The 25,425-nt window shown below is 41.9% G+C and overlaps 1 protein-coding gene and 1 long non-coding RNA gene across 7 annotated transcripts in view; one reads left to right on the forward strand and one right to left on the reverse strand.

Annotated features, from left to right (window-relative positions):
- The window catches only part of si:dkey-237h12.3 (teneurin-3), a 259,967-nt gene that overhangs the window by 219,968 nt on the left and 14,574 nt on the right, over nucleotides 1-25,425 (forward strand). For all 5 annotated transcript variants that reach the window (XM_054791150.1, XM_054791153.1, XM_054791151.1 and 2 more), the window contains 3 exons: nucleotides 17,416-17,665; nucleotides 19,658-19,678; nucleotides 22,388-22,620. In XM_054791150.1, the coding sequence (XP_054647125.1) occupies nucleotides 17,416-17,665; nucleotides 19,658-19,678; nucleotides 22,388-22,620 (504 nt within the window). The remainder of the gene's footprint in view (nucleotides 1-17,415; nucleotides 17,666-19,657; nucleotides 19,679-22,387; nucleotides 22,621-25,425) is intronic.
- Nucleotides 12,499-25,425, reverse strand: part of LOC129189477 (uncharacterized) — a 43,546-nt gene continuing 30,619 nt past the window's right edge. For both annotated transcript variants that reach the window (XR_008572806.1, XR_008572807.1), the window contains 2 exons: nucleotides 21,340-21,478; nucleotides 12,499-18,158 (listed from right to left, as the gene is read on the reverse strand). This is a non-coding gene — a long non-coding RNA (uncharacterized LOC129189477). The remainder of the gene's footprint in view (nucleotides 18,159-21,339; nucleotides 21,479-25,425) is intronic.

Genomic DNA, 25,425 nt, shown 5'->3' on the forward strand with positions numbered 1-25,425 from the left:
GCCACATCAACTGGCTCCTCTCAATGTGGAGGAGCAGCGGTTCTACTCTGAGTTTCTCCCGGATGAGAATGCTTCTCACGCTATCTCTAAGGGAGGGCCCAGCAACCCTAGGGAGGAAATGAATTTCGGCCACCTGGACCCGCGATCTTGTCTTTCCGGCCACTACCCAAAGCTCATGACCATAGGTGAGGGAGCGCACAACGAGAGCCCTTCCCCTCAGTCCAGCTCCTCCCTCACCACGACGGACCAATGCAGAGTCTACATCACTGTAGACACCGCACCAATCCACCTATCCACCTCACCATCCAGCCTTCCCTCACTCGTGAGCAAGACCCCAAGGTACATGAACTTTTCCACTTGGGGCAGCATCTCATCCCCAACCCAGAGATGGTGCTCCACCATTTTCCGGGTGAGAACCATGGACCAAAATATAACACATTCATGTACATAATGTAACACGTGCCAAGGACGATAACTGTCCAAATCACGATTTGCTGTCAGCTGAATCCCAAATACTTGGCGTGCATGGCAGTAATGGATGAGCATACATGTGCTTAAAAGCGTATCTCTACGAGGATGCTTGAGCTCGGTGAGGCACGCGTCACCTTGAAGATGCTGCAGTTTTACATGATGCATGACCGATGTAATATATGTGGCTGCATTAACCAGCTGAAGTACCATTAGGAACCTCTTACGTTTTTCCTCGCAGCGCTCAGACTGATGCTGCTGTGGTAATGCGGTTACCGTGGTGACGCATGTGAATGCATCATCATCATCCTCCTCATCTGGCAGTGTTACTAAGAAGAAACAAGAAGAAAGTGGACAGAAGATGCTGTTCTCCTTGAAGACTGCAGCGCCCATAATTCAAAGTAAATGGAAGGCAGCTGTGAAAAATACACGGGAATAAAATCAATGTGTACCTTGGGGATTGTGTTATATTACAGTGAATTAGATGCTGGACTGAGAAGTGAATTAATTAAACATCACCGTCATGAAATATCTATTCGGTCGATTTCTTCTGCAAATGATTTCAACCTTTAAGGCCGTCTTGCCACACACAAACTCGTAGGGATTGTAAATATTATACGACTGTTATTTTATGCAATAGGTTTTTATTTGGGGCTAACTGGAGCCCAAGTGGTTTTATGCATCCTGGCACAGAAAGCCTACAACTCAGCAAAAGCAATGGCTTGTAAAAAGAAAGAAAAAAAGAGGGAAAAACATTGCAACTCATCTCTTTTAAAACTGATGATTGTTTACTATGGCCTCGGTGTCGGAATAAACAATATATCTATAAGGAGCCAGCAGCTTGTCCACCGAGGTGGACAGTGTTAATGAGGTTCAGTGGCTTAACAGGACCTTATTAAAGTGCTCGTGTGGCTCATATTTAATGTTAACAACACAATGTGACACATTATTATAAATCTGCGAATGTTTGGCCGGGCTCCTCCTGCTGCAAAGCACACGTTGGTTACCAAGGAGCTGTTTGCATGGGAACAACAGACTACATTGCTATTTACATTGCTATTTTACAGTAGCAATGTAAAAACAATGTGGCCTGTATGCATTCACTGAACACTTTGTAAAGGCTTTTGCTTCTCTTCAGCCTTTCTTCCTGGCTCTTTGGACCATGTCGCTATCAGAGAAGTAGTCAATGATCACACAATTTAAAAGGTTTTCAAATTGTATTAAAAATAAGAGCTTATATATTAAAATGAATGAAAGTACACAGAGTCTATATTGCAGTTGCTGCGCCCCTCTAGAACGTGAACGTTTATGTTGTGTATAAATGACAATTAAGCTTGTGTGAGTGAGAACAATGGATCTATTGTGTGTCTCCCAGCATTTTTGCATGAGACATTTCTAAGTGTTTTCTAAGTGCAACTCTGATTGTGCTGTGTGAGTGCGTTTGTGTCAAGAAGACGGCAAATGCAGTGAGCTAATAGATTGAATCTAAAGGTGTAGTAATAATTTCTAACACTTCATTAGGTGTACCTGCATATTTGAATGTCATCCAATGCAGAAAAGTGCATTTTTGCTAAATATATTAAAGTTACATGACCGCAAAACAAATGTAAATCTCAACTTTAAATACATTAATCATGACAAATAATACGCGTGTTACTTTTTTTCACCCATGATCTCATTGTGTTACTAGAGCCCATGTAAGGACTATGTGCAACTGTGTGCTATGGATGAACCGTTTATTTCAATAAATACATTTTTAAAACTGTGCAATGGTTAAAAATGAGAAGTGAATCAAATTGATGTTTAAAGTGCATAGTTATGTTGAGAATTGAGCATATCTACTCGAATAATATAGAATATAAAAAAGTATTAATAATAGTCTAGTTTAATTTTACCATGTTCACAGTTTATCAGTTTATAATGACAGTACAGTTTTCATCATTAATGCTTCCCAAAAGGTCCAGCACGTACGAAACCCGAGGCAATTTTTCCCATAGGAAATAATAGTAAATCCAATCAATCCGTTCCAGAAACCCCAAAAGATTAACAAAAATACATTTTAGAGACTGAGGAGAGACTCAGAGACTGAGGATACGAACGCGGACAGTTCCATCACCGTGGCTGAGGTATCTGGGGTAGTCAAAATGCTCCCCAGTGGCAAAGCTCCGGGGGTGGACGAGTTTCGCCCTGAATTCCTCAAGGCTCTGGATGTTGCGGGACTGTCTTGGCTGACACGTCTCTTCAACATTGCGTGGAAGTCCCCCTTTTCAAGAAGGGTGACCGGAGGGTGTGTTCCAACTATAGGGGGATCACACTCCTCAGCCTCCCTGGGAAAGTCTATTCCAGGGTGCTGGAGAGAAGGGTACGACCGTTAATCGAACCTCGGCTACAGGAGGTGCAATGTGGTTTTCGTCCTGGTCGCGGAACACTGGACCAGCTCTACACCCTTGCAAGGGTCCTGGAAGGTACTTGGGAGTTTGCCCAACCGGTCTACATGTGCTTTGTGGACCTGGAAAAGGCATTCGACCGTGTCCCTCACGGTGTCCTGTGGGGGGTGCTCCGGGAGTATGGGATTGGTGGCGCGCTACTCCGTGCCATTCAGTCCTTGTACAACCGGAGCAGGAGCCTGGTTCGCATTGCCAGTAGTAAGTCAAGCCTGCTTCCGGTGAACGTTGGCCTCCGCCAAGGCTGCCCTTTGTCACCGATTCTGTTTATAATTTTCATGGACAGAATTTCTAGGCGCAGCCAAGGTGTCGAGGGAGTCCAGTTCAGGGGCACTAGGATCTCATCTCTGCTATTTGCAGACGATGTGGTCCTGATGGCCTCATCGGGCTGTGACCTGCAGCGTTTACTGGGAAGGTTTGCATCTGAGTGTGAAGCTTCTGGGATGAGACTCAGCACCTCCAAATCCATGGTTCTCATTCGGAAAAGGGTGGATTGCTCCCTCCGGGTTGGGAATGAGGTCCTGCCCCAGGTGGAGGAGTTCAAGTATCTCGGGGTCTTGTTCACGAGTGAGGGAAGGTTGGAGCGTGAGGTCGATAGGCGGATCGGCGCAGCGTCTGCAGTAATGCGGTCGCTGAGCCGGAAGGCAAAGCTCTCAATTTACCGTTCAATCTATGTTCCCACCCTCACCTATGGTCATGAGCTTTGGGTCATGACCGAAAGAACGAGATCGCGGATACAAGTGGCTGAAATGAGTTTTCTTCGTAGGGTAGCGGGACTCACCCTAAGAGATAGGGTGAGGAGCTCGGTTATCCGGGAGGAGCTCAGAGTAGAGCCGCTGCTCCTTCACATCGAGAGGAGCCAGCTGAGGTGGCTCGGGCATCTAGTCCGGATGCCTCCCGGACGCCTCCCTGGTGAGGTGTTTTGGGCATGCCCAGCCGGGAGAAGGCCCCGGGGAAGACCTAGGACACGCTGGAGGGATTATGTCTCACAGCTGGCCTGGGAACGCCTTGGTGTCCACCCGGTGGAGCTGGAGGAGGTGGTCGGGGACCGGGAAGTCTGGGCTTCCCTACTAAGACTGCTGCCCCCGCGACCCGGACCCGGATAAGCGGAGGAAAATGGAATGGAATGGAATGGAATTTTATAGAGAACAATTATTGTTTTACAGTACATGCAGAATCTACTGCAAAAATAGTAAATAAATGACATGTCGAAGAAAGTTATTGTTGAATGCAAAGTTTCTTACCTTCTATATCAAATTGCTGGCACTTGCGACTTTCTTTGGCGCCACGGCGGGTTGTTTAGCAGGCGCACTCAATAAAAAAATGCACGGATAGTGAGTCAGCAATGAGTAGAGTGCTTTGTTTGGGCACTCGATTTTGCGGAACAGTAAGGTACGGGGCAAACAGACCAGCTTGTTCCATGTTTCATGTAATATTGTAACTGAGGCCGCGTATGAAAACCGAGAATTATCGTGAAAATTTGCGACGAAACAAAACAAAATGTCATCACCTTTTCGGATTTTTGAAAACGTATCATCTTTTATGCCAAAGTAGTGATGCTTTCATCCAAAATCCATCACATATACAGTTGAATTTATTGTGGTCATCTACTACTATTCACAGTACAGTTGTACACACCTGCTAACTGCAACCGCTTTTCACACTGCAGGGCATGATGCCCAAATCGGATGTTTTGTTAAATTGTGACTTGTCAATGTGAATGCAAAGCGTCCGTGACGGAAGTGACGTGCATTCGCAAAAGTACGTCACATGCATTTTCGTGTGCTCTCCTCGGTGCATTTGTGGCAATTTCAAGGATTTTGTGCAACGGGAGTCAATATTTTCTTAACCAGATGATCCTGCGTGGCACATTAAGAAGAGAGAGGGTAAGAATTTTGGCTCTGGCACTTTGTGGAGGACTTGTTGCAACGTCTGTTCCGAGGAGAGTGTGGGTGGCAGGAACATTGAGCCGCTTCACTGACACTTAAAAAAAATAATTTTCAGACGGCAAGAAGAGCTTTTGCCTACATCGGTGAGTACTTTTATCCAGGTTTCAGGAAGCATGGCAATACACGCCTTTTGATGGTCGGTTTGATAGGTCGGATATATACGGCCTGACCGTTCATGCTGGAGTAGCATCGCATACATATCGGATTTGTATCCACATACGAATGAGGCCTGAGTTGCATTTGAAAAAATAGAAATTGCGCTGTTCACACTGACATGAAAAAAATCAGATGCAGGTCACATATGACCAAAAAAATCGGAATTGGCATGCAATGTGAACATAGCCTTTATAAAAGATACAGCTCATTACCTAAGAAGTGTCCAGCTATCATACATTCCTCATGCATTTCCATCACCTCACATCACAAAGATTACACAAAGTGTCTTTTGTCAGTAGCAATTGTGGAAAACATGTCAAGAGTAACATTTCTGTTTGTGAAAAAGACTCTCTTCTTTTACTTTTTTCACAAACTTTGATGTGCCTCAGCCGTGCTTCTTTAGCGGGACATTAAAAGAGAACAGTCATAAAAGAAGGAGAATGGAGGGGGGGTTGGGCATGGCCGCACCCAATCTGTCAAGCCGTCCGCAACAGGAAGTTTGTGAAGTGAGCAAAGCGGCGGTGAGATGCGCTCGGAGCTTGACTGCTGCCAGCGTGGCCTGTTTCATCCCAGCAGCAGCCTCCAAACGTGGCATCACACATGCAGTGGTAGCGCGTGTGATCCGCGTCGATGCTGCACGTGTGATATGCTAACGATATGCTGCATCCTTTTTGTTTGCGCTGCATGTCAGAATTTAACGCTAAACTTGATGTTGCCGCCTGTGTACGTGACCATGTAAGTCAAGACGAGGATAAAAACTACGAGCAGATGGCATGTGGTTTTAAGACGTACACTTACCTACGGAAATGTCCCGTGTGTTGTGTGAGGGGAAAAACCCAATGTGGTCACAATATATGAGTGGAATCAACTAGAAAGCAGTGCCAAACAGAAATGTCCTCATGGCTAAATAACCTGGCGTAATAATTGACATGTAGACTCACCAATGACTGTGTGAAGACTATGACGGAACCAGCCAATCAGTGGCGTCACCTGTAATGATTGACAAGTAGGCTGACGCATCACTGAGTGAAAGCTGTCGGAACCAACCGCCTGTAGTGACTGACATGTTGATTGGCCAATGACTTGGGTGTGTGCTTTGACAGAACCGACCACCTATAATGATTGACATGTAAAGGGGCCAATGACTGATTGTGGCAGTACCGGCCTGATGTTTGGACCGGCCAGTGACTTGAGTGACGACTGTGATGGAACCGACCAATCAGTGGTGCTGCCTGTAATAGATGCATGTAGACTGAGTAAAACTGACGAATCTGATCTGTGATGACTGCCGTTTAGACTGGCCAGTGACTTATAATGCAGTGATTCTGCTATAATGCAGTCGTGACACACAAGCGGGTCGCAGACAGCAAGTATGTAATATATCACCAATTTGGTATATGACCAAAACTATATTTTATATATATTTATATATTTTGGATAATATTTTGGTCCTCAACCAGTCCAGGGTGTGCCCCGCCTCTCGCCCAAAGTCAGCTGGGATAGGCTCCAGCATACCCGCGATCCTAATGAGGATAAGTGGCATAGAAGATGGTATATTTTCCTCCTCCTTGTTTCCTTGATAAAATTCCTTAATCATTTCCTCTAAAATGCTCCTTGAACATGCAATTATGTGTTTTAATGTTTCAAAAAGATGAAAGACAATTAAGGCAATTAAAAAATACATTTCCTTGGTTTGACTTAAATAAAAGTTTTTAAAAAATACAGTAAATAAATAAAAATGACTTATATAAAAGTATAAAAAAATAATAATAAAAGAAAAATGACCAATAAAAGTTAAAAAAAAAATTAAATAAAAACAAATTAAATAAAAAGTATTTGAACATTTATCAAATAAAAATAAAATGACATAAATAAAATTATTTTAAAAATGATAATAAATGAATGAAATTAAATGTACTTAAATAAAAGTATTTACAAAATTGTAAAATAAAAAAATAAAATAAAAGCATAAAAATATAAGCAAACAAAAATAAAGATGGCTTAAATAAAAGTATTTTAAAATAAGTCAAATAAAAATGATTTCAAGGAAAGTATTAAAAAAAATAAAAATACTTACATAAAATTGTTTTAAAAAATAAATAAATAAAATGTACTTATATAAAAGTCTAAAAAAAAAATAATAAAAATACAAATGATTAAAATAAAAGTATAAAAATATAAGAACATTTTAAAAAATGCTTTAAAAGTATTTCAAAAATAAATAAATAAAATAATGTTTTTAAAAAATAATAATAATAAAATAAAAATGACTTAAATAAAAGTTATTATTTTAAAAAATTATAAAATAAAAATAAAAAGGACTAAAAATAAAAGTACAAAAATGATAAAATACAAATAGAATGACTTAAATAAAAGTATAACAAAATAAGAAAATAAAAATGACTCAAATCAAAGTATTTTAAAAATAATTTCAAATAAATAACTAAAAAACAGTGACTTGTCAATGCATTGACTATACTAAAAGTATAGAAAAATATAATGAAATAAAAATGTCTTAAATAAAAGTGGACCACTGGAAAATGTGGGTCCCAGGTTGAGACCATTTGAGAACCCTCGCTGTAACCAGCGATGCTGGCTGGAATGATGTACACATAGACTGACCAGTGACTTAAGAGACTTAAATTAAATACTGTGATGGAACTGAACCACCAGAGTATGATATGAACATAAATTGACCAATGACTGAGTGAAGGCACTGACAAAACCGACCAATCAGTGTGTCTGCCTGTAATGATTGACCAATGACTACACAAACGTAGTGAGAAGTGAGTCAATGACGGTGTACACGTTTGAAATACTAGCCAAAAGATACACCTAAAGAGAAATGTGCAGTGGCAAAATAAGCGCAGCCTGAGGTAATGATGTCCCAGATGAATTCTGAGGCTTTCTTAAGGTCCCAGAAGATGGACATGTCCCAGAAAAAGAGGACGTGTGGTCAGGCCAGTCCGCACCAAATCGATGAGCTCTGTTCAGCTGTGAATTGTTTGTTTGCTTGTTTGTCTGTGTTCACTTCAAGTAGCGCCAGCCCATCTGTAATCTGTCTTTGCCCTCAGCGATATTAATATTTATCCAAGAGGCTGCGAGCCGCCTCGCTTGTGTCGTTTGCCTTTTCTCAATCCCCAGCTGAATTATTCAGGCCTGCATGCAGCCACTTTCTGACATTTGAGATTTATGGCCCACGTGGGTTTTAGTTTTTTTCTTTTTGGGGGGCGGCGGGGGGTAGGAGCAGCGCTACTGTTCGATATCCCCCAGCCGGCATGAAGATGAATTCAAATATCAGTGATGGCCTCAGTATTGATTGTTTAATGTTGTAAACTTTGACTAATGTCCTCACCCCCGACATGTTCGCAAAGTGGCGGCGCTCCGCAGATGCACATTTTGCTATGCCTCCCCACTGTGACTCATTCTTCATTTTGGTGCCACTTCAAACATCTGCAGATGTTTTCTTTTTCTTCCACCCTTCCCCCCCCCCACCCCTTCCTGCATCATCTGTGGCTAACAGTGCAGGCAGGCTGTCATACGAGATAAGGCAAATTGCTGCTGTCTGTGCTTTAGTCATGTCCTCCACTTCATTACTAGCGGACATGCTTGCCTCTCAATCAGCAGCTTGTCTCCATGCAGGCTAACATTGTAGCCGATGTTTATACAGCGGCACCTCGGTTTTCGTTTTTAATTCATTCCAAAAGGTCAGACAAAAACTGAAATCAAATGAACGTGCCTAACAGAATACCGTAGTACAAGTAGTCTGCAGGTTACGTATGAGTGCCGTTCCTAGACCACGCTTTGTTGTAAGCCGGAATATAAATAATGGGACCACAATGCTGCTTATGCTGTTATCACTGTCCCTTTCATAAGAGCAGATTCTTTCACATGTTCATGATGGTCGCCGCATTTCTGCAGCTCGGACTGAGCAGACAACCAATGTTGATTTCTTCACAGAGCGTCTTACGATGTTTAATTTGACTTCCTCTTTCACTTTTACTCACTGCCACCAGAGGAGCCTGCCTCACTGCGAGTCATAGTGAAGCTTAAACTGAAATAGTTAACTAAAAAGAAAAAAAACAACAACAAACGTCCTTCTTCTCAGTGTCATGACGCGAATATGTGTTGCTCCGCCGCTCCGCCATATTTCTCCAGTTCTCTTTTTCTTTTTGTACAATATTAATAATTAAACGACAGTGCGTACGTATCAACAAAATGAAAACTCTGGAAGCCGTAAACCGAGAACCACCTGTATTGTGTCAACTAAATATTGCGAGATTCGATGTTGGGTGTGTGATCCAAGATGGCTGAATAAACAAGCAATGCTGGGAGCAACGTCCACTCACATCTTTATTGACACCACAAGATTCAATGTACCAAAGGGTAAAATAGAACCGAGGCAAATGCTTTTGTCGAAAACCGAATCATACGAAAACTGTGGCATTTGAACATTGAGGTTTGACTGTATCTAACGTTGTATAGGGCCCTATGAATTCTGTTTTATTTTTTCCCAAATTCCGTTTTTGATCCTTTTACACTTACTTTACCAGGATAGACTGTGTACTTTTGTGACAGAAAATAAAACGTCCATTAAACCCTTACATTTATTGATGAAATGCATCATTAGCCAATTTTGCCAAGTATTTCAGAAAGGGATGTAGTGTGGCTAACTTTTCTAATGGGATGTCAGCCTCTGCACACATTGCTACAAAAACACCCTTATTTGTTTTTTTGTAAACAATTAGACAGTACACATCCCCACACAAACGTTCCTTCTCCCCACAATGACAGCGTTTCATTCACATTATGCCAATTTCCTTGCGATTTCGTGTTCAACAGTAGATTCCGTTTTGATCGGCCAATTCTGCGATTCTGTCTGTGATTCCGTTAACGCGGAAATCATAAGGCCCTAAATGTAACTGATGCTTACTCTCTTGATCATCTTGCCTGCTCAGAGGCCTTTTGGTCATCATGGCATCGGTGGGAGCGCGGTTGGTGCGTCAAAAGTGCCAAAGGAGAACGGAGAAGGACACGGTGCAATTAAGACACACGCCCGCTCCTCCTCCGACGCACGCCCATCCCTCTCGTGGTGTCACCAAGGTGACATTGCTGAGGGCGCACTAGTTAGTTAGTCTATCAGGTGCAGAGGCTCGTCCACCCCCCCTTTTCGCTTGTACCATTAATCATCTGGGAGGCTGTGATGTCGGAATGAAAGTTTTTTTTTTTTTTATATACGACATGACTCAAATTAGCCTCTTATCAAAGGAGTGGCTTCCTTCTCTAACGACTCCACTGGAATCAAAGAGAAGGTTGAGCAAATGTTCCTGCAGGGTGACGCTCCCAAAGCCTTATACAGTTCAGTATGCTACGCTTTTTCTATGTGCATGTACCTTTTATTAAACATGCTATGTTACTGATCTGGTCCACTTTTTGGCCCAAAGTTGAGTGGTCAGTTACCTAAGCAACGGAGCAAAGCATACTGCAGTCCACCGATTGGTTTATAGCAGAGTTTTTTGAGGATGCCACAGAGATACAACACAATGCGGCTAGTGCCTCGCTAGTGTAGGAACTAAGAATTAACTGATACTGCTCTTTAAACATAACTGAAGTTGGCTTCGTAAATTTGAAAAATATGTTTTTCATTATTTTTCTCAAGCTGCTGAACCTCACACAAAGAAAACTGCTGGTTTATCAGTGATCCTTTGGAGAATTACACTGTGCCGCCGTGCTATCAATGCTAACTACCGTCCACCACATTAAACCTCACGGGCAAAGGGACCATGTCGAGAGGGCGCCAACCTTTGAATGTGCTGGATTGTAATGTAGGGGTGTCCCGATTAAACTGTTTCACTTCCGATACGATACCGATATTGCAGCCTTGAGTATTGGCCCATACCAATATTGATCCAATATCAGCATGCATCATACATACTTTTATGGCTAATAGTGTAGAATGTTAGAAAAGGCTTGCTGAAGTGATATTACTCAAACAGAGAACAATCGTCAGCAACAGTAGGCATGACAAAAAGCGACACATGGGATATAGTTTTCTTCACAATGCATTGGCGGCTAGGCGAGGCTGGAGGTGCTCATTGAAGGTGCGTTTAAACCAGACATTACTCACCACGACAGGGGCTGGTCATCTATTTTGTTACAGCTAATGACTTTTTGCCATCCCGTGGGAGTTTCTCACACATTCCAAACAGCGTTGGATATTTCAGGGAGCCGTGGTCTTGCGAAATTCCTCAAGCCGTTTTTTCGTCGGGCTGCTTCAAACGCGGATGGGCAAAATTGTGAAGTTTTACAAGTTTTACACTCTTATTCGGACTTTCACGAAAAATACTGTCACACGGCCGACATCACTCCTACTTCTTGCTACGCTGTTAGCACGTTAGCACACGCTGTTGTTGTGATCATGTGGACTCTATCCGGCGTTACTGGATAGACATGCTGCAGCCGAGTATGGAATTGACTGCTTTGTGTGATTTTTTTGTGATTTTAAATGCTTTTTTTTGCTGATATCGGACCGATATCTGATATCAATACATCCTTATTATAATCCTGCCTCTTCCTGCTTTGAGTATGTAAAGTACTTCCTGCATAACACACAGACACGTAGTAGTTATGTTTGTTGTCAGCTTATGACAGTGATTTGGCAAAGATTAGCAACAAACGTTAGCTATCATTGCATGTATAGTCTATCATAACAACAACTTAAATGTCAATTGTTGGTCATCTGTCTGAGAGAGTGTTTGTGTGTGTGTACCCGCTAAGACATGTATGTGAAAAACAGACAGCCACGAGTGACAGCTCTGAACGGCAGTTATTTTATTCAGGCCGAATGAGAATCGAATGAAAATCTGTCTGAGTTTTTATGCAGTTTGACTCATAATTGTGAAAAATATAGACTTTTTTATACAATCTGCTCTTTTAAACCACAATTGGTAGTGGTGGTGGTCTCATAGTTTTTGGTTGAAAAAAACATCACCTTGAGCCAGTCCCTTTAAGACAACGAACCCACCCCCGATTGATTAATTAAAAAAAGACATTTGGGGGTTTCATTCGAAGCAACAAACCGTTCTTCATTTTTTATTTAGCTTGCCAAGAAAAACAAGGCCTCCCATCCAAACAGAAAACGCACCTCCACACACACATGTTGTTATTAATCACAGTCTCCATTGTACATCGGCTGCCACACTCAGACTGAAAGGCTCCCCCGGAACTATCCAGGGAGCTCTGCCGCCTCCCCGCCTGTCTCTCACAAACACTTTGGCTGCTTCTGCAGGAAGTTTTCTTCAATCCAAACTCCAGCAGCGGTGTGTTGGTTTTATAAATATATGCTTAAAGACGTTTTTTAAGCAGGCATCTGTGGGCGGCGTCCCTGTCATCAGCCTGAAGCTTGAGATGTCACACAAGTTTGATACCCCCCCTCCCCCCCACGCACACAGTCGACATCAAGCATAATGTGTCGTGACCAAGTGCCCTTGAGGGGAAGACGCAACGCAACTTCAGTCTGCGCTAACAATGACAGTTAAAAGTTAAGGGGGTGTATGTATTTCATCAAGGCAGTGGCGTGCAGTTTTAGTGTGTTGAATCCATTCCATTGCCCTCTCTGCCAGTTGTACTTGTGTGTACTTTAAACAATGATAGATGTGTAAATAAAGAGGACAATGGCGGCTTGCCAAAGTGACCTCAGCCTGTTTTTTATCCCTCTCTGAGCGTGAGCCAAACTGGCGAAGCGCTGCAGCTAATCCCTGCCCAACACGCTAAATTCCGCCTTGGAAAGGTCTTTGTTGGGGGTGTTAATACGCCATTACACCAAGACAAATTAAAATTCCAGACAGATGTCCCTAGTTCAGCTCGGCTGGCGTTTCATAACGCCGCTCTTCCTTCAATGAGCGGACGCGCCGATCACAGTTCAATTAAAGTCCCAAGGTCGTGCATTTGATGACGCCTCCTCGCATAACACCATCCCCCGGACCTATTTGTCTTTGTTAGACGCTCACGCCGAATTCTCCGGAGACAAAAGACGGATTGGTACGACTGTCCTGGCGCGGCCTCCGCCTTTAATTTGAATGTGCCCTCCAATCAATTAAATCAACGTAATTAACTAATCAGAGAAAGGACACACAGGTTGGCCTTGCATACACCAAGTGTCGTGATGTTGGGAAAATGTGGCCTGATGCGATGGTGTCCTCCAGTGGAGCCACTAATGAGGACAGTGGCGAGTCAAACTGTGATTCTTTTCCCTTTCAAGTGTGTTTGCTCCTTTGAAGAGAGTCCCACTATATTAAGAAGTCCAGTTGTATCTTCCTCTCGTTAAAATCTTTAATGAATCGCCAAACTTGGTCAAGTAAAGTGTTATTAGTGGGGGTGGGTGTAAGGGTTGCTGTGCAGTGACTTGAGGAAAAACAAGCTTCCTGGGCTTCACTTTGCATCAAATATACCTGTGGGGAATGTTGAAGGAACCCACTGAAGCAGTCTTATAATTGCATTTGGGATGAGAGCTTGTTTGTGTTCACATCTAATCACTCTGTGCACTTTGATCGCAATCTCATAAAACTTTTATCAAACTCAGTTGAGGTCATTGGCGCCTCGGAGTGACATACTTGATGAACTTTTAAGGTAACCAGAGAGGAATTAAACACTAATGCTGGATAAACATTGTAATGAGATGGCAGTAAAATGGTAAAAAGGTTACCAAATGAACTGCACTCGTTTTATTTCTGGCTCAGGTTTTACTGCAAAGATGTGATGTTGCTATGGACACCAGTGGTATGATAGTAACCCAATGACGGCGACACCAGGAATAGGATTTGAACAGCATATTAACCTGATTGTGGCTAATTAGGAGTGAACCAAAACAAAATGAAGATGTGGGATGTATTGCTGCCACGAATGAATGCACTCAGCCTCATTTCAGTTTTCAGCCCTGGATCAGGAAATGTGCAAATTCAGCAATTTTTACCAAAGAAAAGGTTAAAACCATTTGAATCACACAGAAAATACATTTACAGCACACTTCAATGGACAAATACCATCACTTCCGGACAATAGTATGTAAGCTGCACCCACTAAATTTAAAGACAAAAAATATTTGTACATACAGTATATAGGATGTATCGGTTTATAAGCAGGTGTTCATGTCGTAATATGGGATATTTAGTACACAAAGATGTTACACACAAAGATTTTTTTAACTTTTGATTAAATAAATGCTTTTTTCAAACAGCGCCGAACAGTGCATGTAATCGGCTAGTTAAACAGTGGTCTACCAGAAAAGTCATTCATCGCCGTCTTTATCCTCCTCACATGAACTAAAACCACTAAAGTCGTCTTCTTCAGCGTCAAAATTGAACAGCTTCCTAATTCCTTCGTCACACACTTTGTCAGTCTCTCGCTGTCTTTTTCTGTGTCACACTATAAAGAAAGACACACTATAAAGCTCGCAATCCTACTACCTCCACTCGATGTTGCCAGAGTCACTTGTTAGCTCCCATGATGAGACGTGAGGTGCTTTTTTTTCCCATCGGAGTTCAACATCTCCCTCAGTCCAAGCAGTCCAAACAGAAGCTGTAGTAATTCTACACTTGATCAAACTTACTTAAGATTTGTCCGATTCAAACACAATCGCTGCATAAGACTTCAAAACGTGATATTAGCATCCACTTCACTCGTACAAGTCACTTCTTCCTGAAGCTGCACTCTAAGCATCATTGGAACTGTAGTTCTTTTAGTCATAAATTAGCCGCAGGGTTCAAAGCGTGACAATAAAGTAGCTGCTTATACACCGGAAATTACAGTATTTATTTTTTATCATTATTCATTTAGACGGCACGCCACTGATCGGTACGTACTACAAACTACTTGTACACGATGCTCTATGTTTGTTGCTCTTCTGTTATGACGTAAAATGACATTAAACAAGTTTTTGCATATGCAACATGAGCTGAGTTTACTTGCTACTAACAGTGATTACGTAACCACCATCATCCCCAAAGGCACTTATCGAACATAGTATGAATGATCAGCTTGCTGTTCCTGGTAAATGACTTGCTACTGTTGTGTCATTAATCCATCCATGACTCAATAGTGTACCAGCTTGTTAAAAGGTTATCAAGAGCAATTAGGGGGTCCAGTGGGACACTTTGACATGCCCTCCCCGATGTAGATGAATAACTAAGGCTGGTAGCAGTTCAGAGTAAGCGTAATGGTATTGTACCTTGGTTATTAATTAGTTGTGTTGTACTCAAGACCACAAGCGATTGAGGGTTTATTCTCAAGACGAATCAAGATCAACATTGCAGAGATGGCAGTTCATAAAAGTGGTCTCGCTGATTACCAGCTCCTAAATATATCTTGTTGAGGTGTTTATACAATTTTCCTCAACTACTTGATATTTTAAAAAATTATATCATACAGGCCTTGACCTTGCCTTTCCCAGGAGACTCACGTATTTTATTGCACTCTACTAGTATTCTCTCGCAATAACATTTCTCCCGATTTATGTGGTTGCCACTTGTTTGGATTTAAAGCGCGTAGTACTCGGCATGAGCTCGCACATCACCGCTACTCTACAACTTTATCGTCAGTGTTGCAGATCAATGAAAAGCAGTAAACTTAATGGACCGTGCGGGGCTGTGACCTTGGCGTTATTAACACAAAGCTCTAACCGAGTGAGTTCACCGTCCACTGCACTGTAGTAGGAGCATACAGTGGTGTGCCCGTTCCTGATTTCTTTTTTTCATGTTTGTCACACTTAAACATTTCAGATCATCAAACAAATTTAAATATTAGTCAATGACAACACAACTGAACACAAAATGCAGTTTTTAAATGAAACTTATTAAGGGAGAAAGAAAATCAAAACCTACATGGCCCTGTGAAAAGTGAAAAAAACCCTGTTAAAACACAACTTAACTGTGCTTTATCACACCTGAGTTCAAGTGGAAAAGGTTATAAAGGCATTTCTAAAGCTTTGGGATTCCAGCAAACCACAGTGAGAGCCATTATCCACAAATAGCGAAAACATGGAACAGTGGTGGACCTTCCCAGGAGTGGCCAGCCAAAAAAAATTACCCCAATAGCGCAGCGATGACTCATCCAAGAGGTCACAAAAGACCCGACAAGGACATCGAAAGAACTGCAGGCCTCACTTGCCTCAGTTAAGGTCAGTGTTCATGACTCCACCATAAGAAAGACACTGGACAAAAACGGCTCCAAGACGAAACCCACTGCTGAGTAAAAAGAACATCAAGGCTTGTCTCAATTTTGCCAGAAAACATCTTGATGATCCCTAAGATCTTTGGGAACATTCTCTGGGGTCTGACGAGACAAAATTTGAACTTTTTGGAAAGTGTGTGTCCCATTACATCTGGTGTAAAAGTAACACCACATTTCAGAAAAAGAACATCATACCAAGAGTTAAATATGGTGGTGGTAGTGTGATGGTCTGGGGCTGTTTCCTGCTTCAGGACCTGGAAGACTTGCTGTGCTAAATGTAACCATGAATTCTGCTGTCTACCAAAAAATCCTGAAGGAGAATGCCCGGCCGTCTGTTGGTGACCTCTGCAGCAGGACAATGATCCAAAACACAGCAGCAAGTCCACCTCTGAATGGCTGAAGAAAAACAAAAGGAAGACTTTGGAGTGGCCTAGCCAAAGTCCTGACCTGAATCCTATTGAGATGCTGTGGCATGACCTTAAAAAGGTGGTTCATGCTGGAAAACCCTCCAATGTGGCTGAATTACAACAATTCTGTAAAGAAAAGTGGGCCAAAATTCCTCCACAGCGCTGCAAGAGACTCATTGCAAGTTATTACAAACGCTTGATTGCAGTTGTTGCTGCTAAGGGTGGCCCAACCAGTTATTAGGTTTAGGGGGCAATAACTTTTTCACACAGGGACATGTAGCTTTGGATTTTTTTTTCTCCTTTAATGTAAAATTTTTCATTTAAAAACTGCATTTTGTGGTCAATTATGTTGGTCATATAAGTGTGACATGCAAAAAAAAACACTTTATATTGTTTCAAACCAATAAGTCACTCTTATTACCAATTTGTACGTTAAAGTTAAATATTTAGCAAAAAAGCTCAATATGTAATTGAACCTGAAAGCAAGCACAACATTTAAGGATGAGAATTTGCTCTCCAATCTTTTAACATGGCAGATTTGGATACGTGTCAGTGAATAAGTAGAATAAAGTTTTGTAGTAGCAGTGACTGTTGCAGAATGGCATGATTGAAAGATCAATACCGTTTTTGTGCATGACAGTTGCATTGATCTGCTCATCAGATTATCAACTGGGGATTCTCCCAAAACGGTGATGAGGTTCAGGTGCTTAAATGTGAGCGTATGACTTGAACGAGCCCTGTTCACACCTGTTATGTTCCTTCCAGGCATTCTTTACAAAGGCAGCGGCGAGAACCAGTTCATCTCCCTGCAGCCGCCCGTCATCTCCACCGTCATGGGCAACGGTCGCCGCCGCAGCATCTCCTGTCCGAGCTGCAACGGCCAGGCGCAGGGCAACAAGCTGCTGGCGCCCGTGGCCTTGGCATGGGGCATCGATGGGAGTCTCTATGTGGGAGACTTCAACTACATCCGGCGCATCTACCCTTCAGGCAATGTTACCAGTATCATGGAGTTGAGGTAAGATGTTTTAAGCAAAGAATGCCCCAAAATTGAGGCTATTCCCCCAATTTTTCATTGCTGCACAAATGTTGTGAGTGCAATAATTCAGTTATAGAAGGTGTATTCTTTTGTCGCAGACCCCCCACCTGGTGGAAATGTGAAATCTTTTCCCTATCCGTCTCCATAATTAGGAAGGACATCCTGTCTTCGGCGTGTAATTGGGATGAAGCTGCCCCCGTGCCAACTTGGCTTATCTGAGCACTGATTCAGATTTGGCCAATTGGCTGCTTTCAAACTGGCAGACGATGATTACATTTATAGCCCCATTCAGATATGTAAATGGCCAACATGATCAAATGCTACCGACAGTGCACAGACCATCACACGCTTGCCTTAGCGCTGTTCATCACGTGCTCACCTTTAAGGTTCACCAGTTCACATCGCCGTAGAACAAAACATAACACCTGCCTGGGACGTCATTGAAGAATGTTTCACCAAGCTGCTCATGTACCTGCAGAGAAATAATGTCTGTTTATAAATAGCAAGCAGAATGCTTTCCCAGAGCAGGAGGTTTATAACACCTCCAAGTGTTTTTAACTACTTGGGGGAGAAGTGAACAAGTTCTTGTGTTGCTGAAGTTGTAATTGCTGCTGTTGCTGCTGCTCTTCGCATTTAAAACACATGTAAAAAGTGACTTTGCAGTGACTTTAGCCATCAAAATGCATGCTTCAAAGTCCAAACACTATCTACTGTCTCTCTGTACGTCTTTAAGCAGCTATGTGCTGCAGTGAGCTGCAAGGACAGGTCTGATGAATCCATTTATTGATGTTTGGCTGTTAAGATTCGGGTTTGATCACTTGTGTTTTGTTGGATAATTTCCATAGTGGATTTTATTACTCAGCGTCAACCAGCCGAGGGAGCGGTTATTTACTTGCTGCCTAAACGGGCTGCAGTAACAATTGAAATGGAGAGGAAACAGGAAGAGAAGTCTGCAGATGATTTGGTGATATGAATTTTCAGACCACCAGCAAATGGCTATTTTATACTAAATAATAACCGCAAGGCATGATAGGGCAACCTTTGGGTCAGTGTGATTGTGCTTCCCAGCATACCTTGCGGGTTTTCAGTTAGTATTAAATAGTGTTGTTTTGTATGTATTAGTGCGTAAGATGGTAGCAATGTGTCTGTGTAGGCTCTCAGTCGTACAGGAGTTGTCCAACGAGGGAAAGGCTTCTTGAGACGTCATCTGTACGAACTAACAAGTGTTGGTAGCCTAGGCTACCAGCACTTGTTAGTTCGCTGACAAAGCTCTTCGGATGAGGAGCGAAACGTCCGACACCTTCGTCACAGAAGTACAGATGACGTCTCAAGAAGCCTTTCCCTCGTTAGTGCGTAAGAGTTGATACCCGCGCAGTCTGCGTAGAAGAGTTACATTCCACGTGTTACTTGTGTTGTTTTTTTGTTGTACCGTGAGTGAGGAAGGTATTTGGGCTCATAATCTCCTGTTGGTTTGTGACTTGTGAGTAATAATGTGTGAGTAATATCAAGACGATTCATTGCATGTAAAGTAAACCTCCTCAAGCAAGTAGAACTTTGGGGGGGGTTGGGACCCCCCAAAAGTGGGGATTATATTGTAGAATGAATCCTTCTGTGAACTCCAGTGGCACTAAAGAAGAGGTCAACTTGACCTGAGGTTTTATAATAGTTGCTCTTTCAGAACATGCTTTGCTAAATTCCTTAAGTTTGGAGTGTGCCCCTTACATAAGCTCAGGGTCTGCCAAAAGCCTCATGGAGCTTTATGGAGACAGGCACACGTTTCCTGTTTCTCTACTTTTTCATTCCTTCTTACTCTTCAGGTTTCCACTTTTTCTCCAGCTTTGGTTCTCCTCAGCAGGATTAGTTATCGAATCAAACTTTCATTAAGTGTTTTCTCTTGTTTTATTTACTGAAAAAACAACTTTAGAGAGAAAGCGTCTTTACTTTTTCTCTTTTGCTGCTCTTTTTTTGTAGAAATAAAGACTTTCGACACAGGTAGGTGTGCTTGATATCTCAGTAGTGCATGCTGCCTAGGCCTTCTCCATCATCATCCCCGTCACCATCATCTTCACATAAATAAAGCTCTGCTTTTTACAGTCGCCTTCCTTTAGCACTAGTGATTACCACATGTAATTAGAGCAGGCCAATTAGGGTCTAATTACAGCTGATGGAGGGGGGAATGGGGGAGCATCGTCTTGTTTGTGAGGTGACTAATGATAGAAATGGCTTCGAAATGTGCTAAAAATGAACAGATTTCACCACCAGAAGCTTTTCAGTATATAAGGTAATACAGTATATTCACAGCACAGCCATATTTGGAGTTTGAGCTGGAAGTGACACAAAAAAGTGGTAAAAGTTTCTGATAAACTATACATTTACAATATTACACGTGTAAGTATTGAGAAATTATTTTAAACATGCAGCCTTTTGTCAAAATTTTAAAAACTAATCATAAAAATAGTTGATTTTTTTGTGAAATTTCTAACTAAAATATGGCCATTATCCAAATGTTTTTGATTAATTTTTACTTAAAATTTAAAAGGGCATGAATATCTTATAGCTTATCTGAATATAGGACAATGGCCTGGATGTTGAAATTTGCGTTTATTTTTAAAAGAATTCTCAAAATGAGACAGGAATATTCTGTAGATGTCGATGAAGATGTCTTAAGCATTAAAAAAAAAAATGTTTTCAAGGGACAACCCTTGAAACAAAATTTGAATATGCTTTAGACCAGCGGTTATCAATTTTCTGTCATGCAATTTTCTGTCATTTTACAAACATTTCAACTTTCTCCTTGTACACATTTTCTCATAATACTATGACTTTATTCTCATAATACCAACCAATTTAACCTAAAACTTCAACTTTATTCTTTGTTTTGTTTGTTTCTCATAATAACAACTTAAAATAATAAATATAAAAAATAAAATAATGGAGTTTTGCCTTTTTGCTGTTTTTTATCTTGTTTAATTGAATTTTTAGAATGTGCCAATGAAAAAAACAACCACCCGTGCCATAAATGGCCCCCGGGCACACTTTGGGCACCCCTGTACTTTGCCCCTGTAATTGACAACCAGATACTATTTATTTATCTGTGCAAACCACTGTATGAATTGCTGCCACCAGCATAATTGAAGCATGAAAAAAGACACTAACAGACCTGCCAACCTCCAAGAAATCTTAGGAGAATAGTCCCCCCTGCCTCTCACACTATTACAGCTACTTAGACAATAACGGCTGTGTGTTGAGGCATTTTCTGTGAATAGTAAATCTTTATTGTTATACAAGCTGTACACTGACTACACCAAAGTATATGCAATTTTACTTGCTATCGTATTGTCCCTTGACAATATTTTGTCATAAAAATGCTGCTAAACTGTGATTTTTTTTTTTTGTTCAGACCAAAAATGTGTAAATGATCAGTTCTATTTGAGCTTATATGGATGTTTAACCACAGACATGTTTTGATGCCAATTAGTGGGCGTTCTGTTAGGATGTTTGTATTGCATTCGAGCATTGGAAAAATAGCAGGAATTTGACAAGTCAGTCAATAAACACTCATTTGAGGATGAATGTTTGTTGTGAAAGCACTCCTCTGACAAAAACCTTATCTACTTTCACATTGGTAAGTCTACCAAAATTTTGCGACTCACCTTTTGATCAGCCGTTGTTCTTTAGCATGAGAAGCTTGACTCAGGTGATACTGACTGGCTGCTGTGGTAGTCTGCTGTGTTGGCTGCTCATCCTCATACAGGTGTTGCATTGATCATGTCCACCCCCCCTGCTGGTCGACTGTAAAAGAGGGGGCACGTGCTGAGCTTTTTATGGTGTAACACATAATGACTCTCGGTTTTAATGAGTGCAGTTCTCCACCACACACAAAAACGTCCCACAGATTCTTTTATTTCACCATCATATCGTCCACCTCCATTGCTTTTAAGGCTGATGGTGGAGGCGGCTCAAAGTTGGACGCCATCCACCATAACACCATATGTATGGACACAAGTGTTGGGACACAGCTTTTAGTCAATTCATCTTTCAATCAGGAGATAGACTGGAGACCTGAATCTCAGTTCTTAATCTTGCCAAGACGTTTTGGACAATTTTAGGAAGGCTTTCCTGTTCCCAAGTGCCACAAAGGCATGCTGAGATGAGAAACACATTTGGGATGAACTACGACATAGCATAGACAAGGCCAACATCAGTGACATCATTTCACGAAGGGCTGTCCCAGTGCTTTTGTCCACAGTGTCCTCCTCCTCAGAAACCTTCTTTGCAACCACTTCTTTTGCTTGCACTTTTCCACCTCAGCAGAGCATCTGTCCTTTTTTTAACCGCAAACACAAAGACACAACACATATTTCCCCCTTTGGCTCATTATCCCAAAATACGAGAATGCTGCTGGTAATTATTGAAAAGTTGATGATGTTTGTTAGGACTGCCAAAAATAATCTATATTCAATTTATCATTCATGTGTGTTATGGAAAATAACTTTAAACTAACTTCAGACATTTCTTCATTCAGTTTTCAAAGATGCAGTTATGAATAAATTATGTAAATTGTTTGATTTTAACTGATTAATTCATTTGATTGTTAGTCTAGAGTGTCTAAATTAAACTCTGAGATGAGGCTTGTGTTATTTTACACAAAGTTACTCGAAACAAGTGTTACAATTAATGAAGTTCCTCTCTTGAACTCAGCAACAACCCAGCGCACCGCTACTACCTTGCCACCGACCCGGTCACCGGCCAGCTGTACGTGTCGGACACAAACTCCCGGCGGATCTACCGGCCGAAGACCCTCGCTGGTACCAAGGACCTGCAGGCCAACGCCGAGGTGGTGGCTGGAACCGGGGACCACTGCCTGCCCTTTGACGAGAACCACTGCGGGGATGGAGGCAAAGCTCCGGAGGCCTCGCTCACCGGACCCAAAGGTATCGTAATCACATTTTGAGGATACATATGTGTAGCTTCTCAGTCATCCGCATCATGGCAATGTGCAAAGATTGAATGGGGGCAACCGGACTCTTCCTGTTGAAGACGTTTCACCTTTCATCCAAAGAGCTTCTTCAGTTGTAAAACTGTGGAGTTTCACTATTAATGTCCTTGGTTGATGTGTCCTCTAGAGGTGGTCACAATAGAGGCGTCATTACTGTGGCACGGCGTGGCTGGTGAAAGATCGTCCTGCATAACAATAGGCCACACTTCCTGTGGAATGAGACAGTCTTTGGGGGAGAGATGTTCTCTGGTCCTCAAAGGAACGTCCCTTGTTTTTTATATGCAAATGACCTGCTGACTCTGGGCCGAAAGAACCATTCTATGGTCTGTCTTGCGTTTGTATCGGACAATGATGTCCAAATTCTGGATAGGGAGGCCCGCTGGTTTGAAAGAAACCATCTACAGTCGTCCCTCATTTACCACGGCTAATTGGTTCCATACCGAGCCGCGATAAGTGAATTTCAGAGAAGTAGGATGCAATGTTAATAAATAGAAAAATTGCATAGTTATGGCAGAGAAAACTTATTTACAATCTTCTAATATGTTTTTTAACATTATTAGAGCCCTCAAGGCATGAAATAAAACCCATTTAGTCACCTTTACATTTCATTACCCAATACAGTAAATATAATCAGAGAAAATAAGACATATTAGACATGAATAAGATAACATAGACTCACACGTGAGAAGTTCCCTGTTTTGTTTTTTTTCTGGACAGCATAGTTCCAGCATACTTCTGCCTTTCCAATGCATCAGGGACATAAATAGGGAAACTCCACACCTAACATTTTAGAACTGAAAAATCATTTTGGACAAAAGGTGAAACGTCTTCAACAAACAAGAGTTCATTTGCCCCGACTCAACCTTTGTGGATCATCATGAGAACATTAAATATCTAAATATCATTACGTGTCTTCATACTTCATACTGCTCCAATTTTGAAGAAAGTGGATATTTTGCAGCATTCTAGAGGATCCTGGTAAGCATGGGTTCTCAACTGGTCTCAACTCTCTTAACTCTTAATATCTCTTACCACTCTTAGTGTCTTACTGTCTTGTAATACTTCCTTGTGCATTTTCCAGTTAAAGCAACAAAGAACATTTGCTTTCACTGAAAACTTCACCTGGCTATGAATAATTTTGGGCATAACCACACTTCAGTCCTAACACTCAGAATGCTAATTTTCTGCAACCAGACGCAAAGTCGTCTCCTCTGCGAGCAACTTGTTTCTCTTTTCAAAGTAAACTTCTCGCCAAGCTGCTGGCGATCATGCACAAGTAGATCCCCGCTATGTACAACCTGTTGTCGGCGCTTGACGAGCACATGGCCATTTGTGCCATTTGTGCTAGAATTGCTCACTTTTCTATAAATTCCCCGAGATGAAAAGCCAGAGATGGATTGTTGTGCTCTCAACGCCGCCGGCTCTGAATGCCAACTGCATGAGTTTGAGCTTCAGCCGGGTGACAAGGATGGCTCGAAAGAGTCTAATGATGGAGTGGGTGGAAGCCGAGACCAGAGAAGAAACAGCAGATGGCTTGTGTGTGTGCATGTTTGTGTGTGTGTGTTTCTCTCCTTCTTAGACATTTGATGAACTCTGCCCAAATGTGACACTGTTCATCTGTCTGAAACTCGTTTGCCATCAAATAGGGCGGTGAACCCTGCCAAAGACTCACAGAGGCTCTCTGCGCTCGTCGATGTTTTAGTAGCAAGCAATCACGTTTGGGCTCAGGTTGTGTCAAAAATCTTCACCTGACGTAAAACCTTTAAAGACTTCACTGAAAGAGCAGAACTTGCAATTCCATTTAGAGGTTGTGCGTAAAGCTCCTTAAAGGGATAGTTTAGATATTTGCACATGAAGTTGTATGACACCTTCATCAGCAGTGTAGTGCATCAATAGTGACTTACCCCCCACTTCATCCCGTGACCCGGGTTCTGGTAGGATTTCGGTGATGAGGAACGTAGTTCCAGTAAGTTGGTGGGGCCACTTAAGTGGCAATGGACACGCGGTGGTGATACGACGGGAGAGAAAGTAACGCAGAGCAATTGAGAGGTCTGATTCTTTCGAGGAGGAATTTTTGTGATGCAAATATATTAGTCTTTTGTACAGATATTGTTTTGAGAAGCCAAACTCTTTACTTAAGTGACCCACCAACGAACTGGAACTACGTTCCTCATCACCGAAATCCGACCAAAACTCGGCTCATGGGACGAAGTGGGGGAGGTAAGTCACTCTTGATGGACGCACCCAAAAAAAAACGAAAAATGCCTATTTTTGATCATCTAAACCCTATAATGTGCCTCTCACAGTTATTCAATAGATTTTAAATCCCATCTTGTCAAAGCATTGAGTTGCTGGAAAATGTTCAATGAAGTGACCTCTGCTGAATTCATAGCTGAAGGACTCTTCAGCCTGGTTTGCTGGCACCACAAAGGCTATCAAACTATATTCTATATAAGATACCGTGAAAAAACACACATTTTGGCTGTATTCTGAATTGTACAACCTCAGAGGCATTCGGCTTCTGAGATTCTTTGGTAACGTATGTAGTAATCCACAGATGTTGTGCAAATATGCTCCCTAGTGGCTGTGGGCAGCAAGGAAATGACATCAGAACAATCAGATTTGAGGTGCAAGGCATCTGTGTCATTGCCATATTGGTGCTGTTCTGCACAAAACGGCAGCGAAAATCCAATTTTTTGGAACCGAAGTACTAGGACAGAGAGAAATGTCCTGAACGAGA

Source organism: Dunckerocampus dactyliophorus, chromosome 11 (genome assembly GCF_027744805.1).
Source record: "Dunckerocampus dactyliophorus isolate RoL2022-P2 chromosome 11, RoL_Ddac_1.1, whole genome shotgun sequence".
Lineage (NCBI taxonomy): Eukaryota > Metazoa > Chordata > Actinopteri > Syngnathiformes > Syngnathidae > Dunckerocampus > Dunckerocampus dactyliophorus.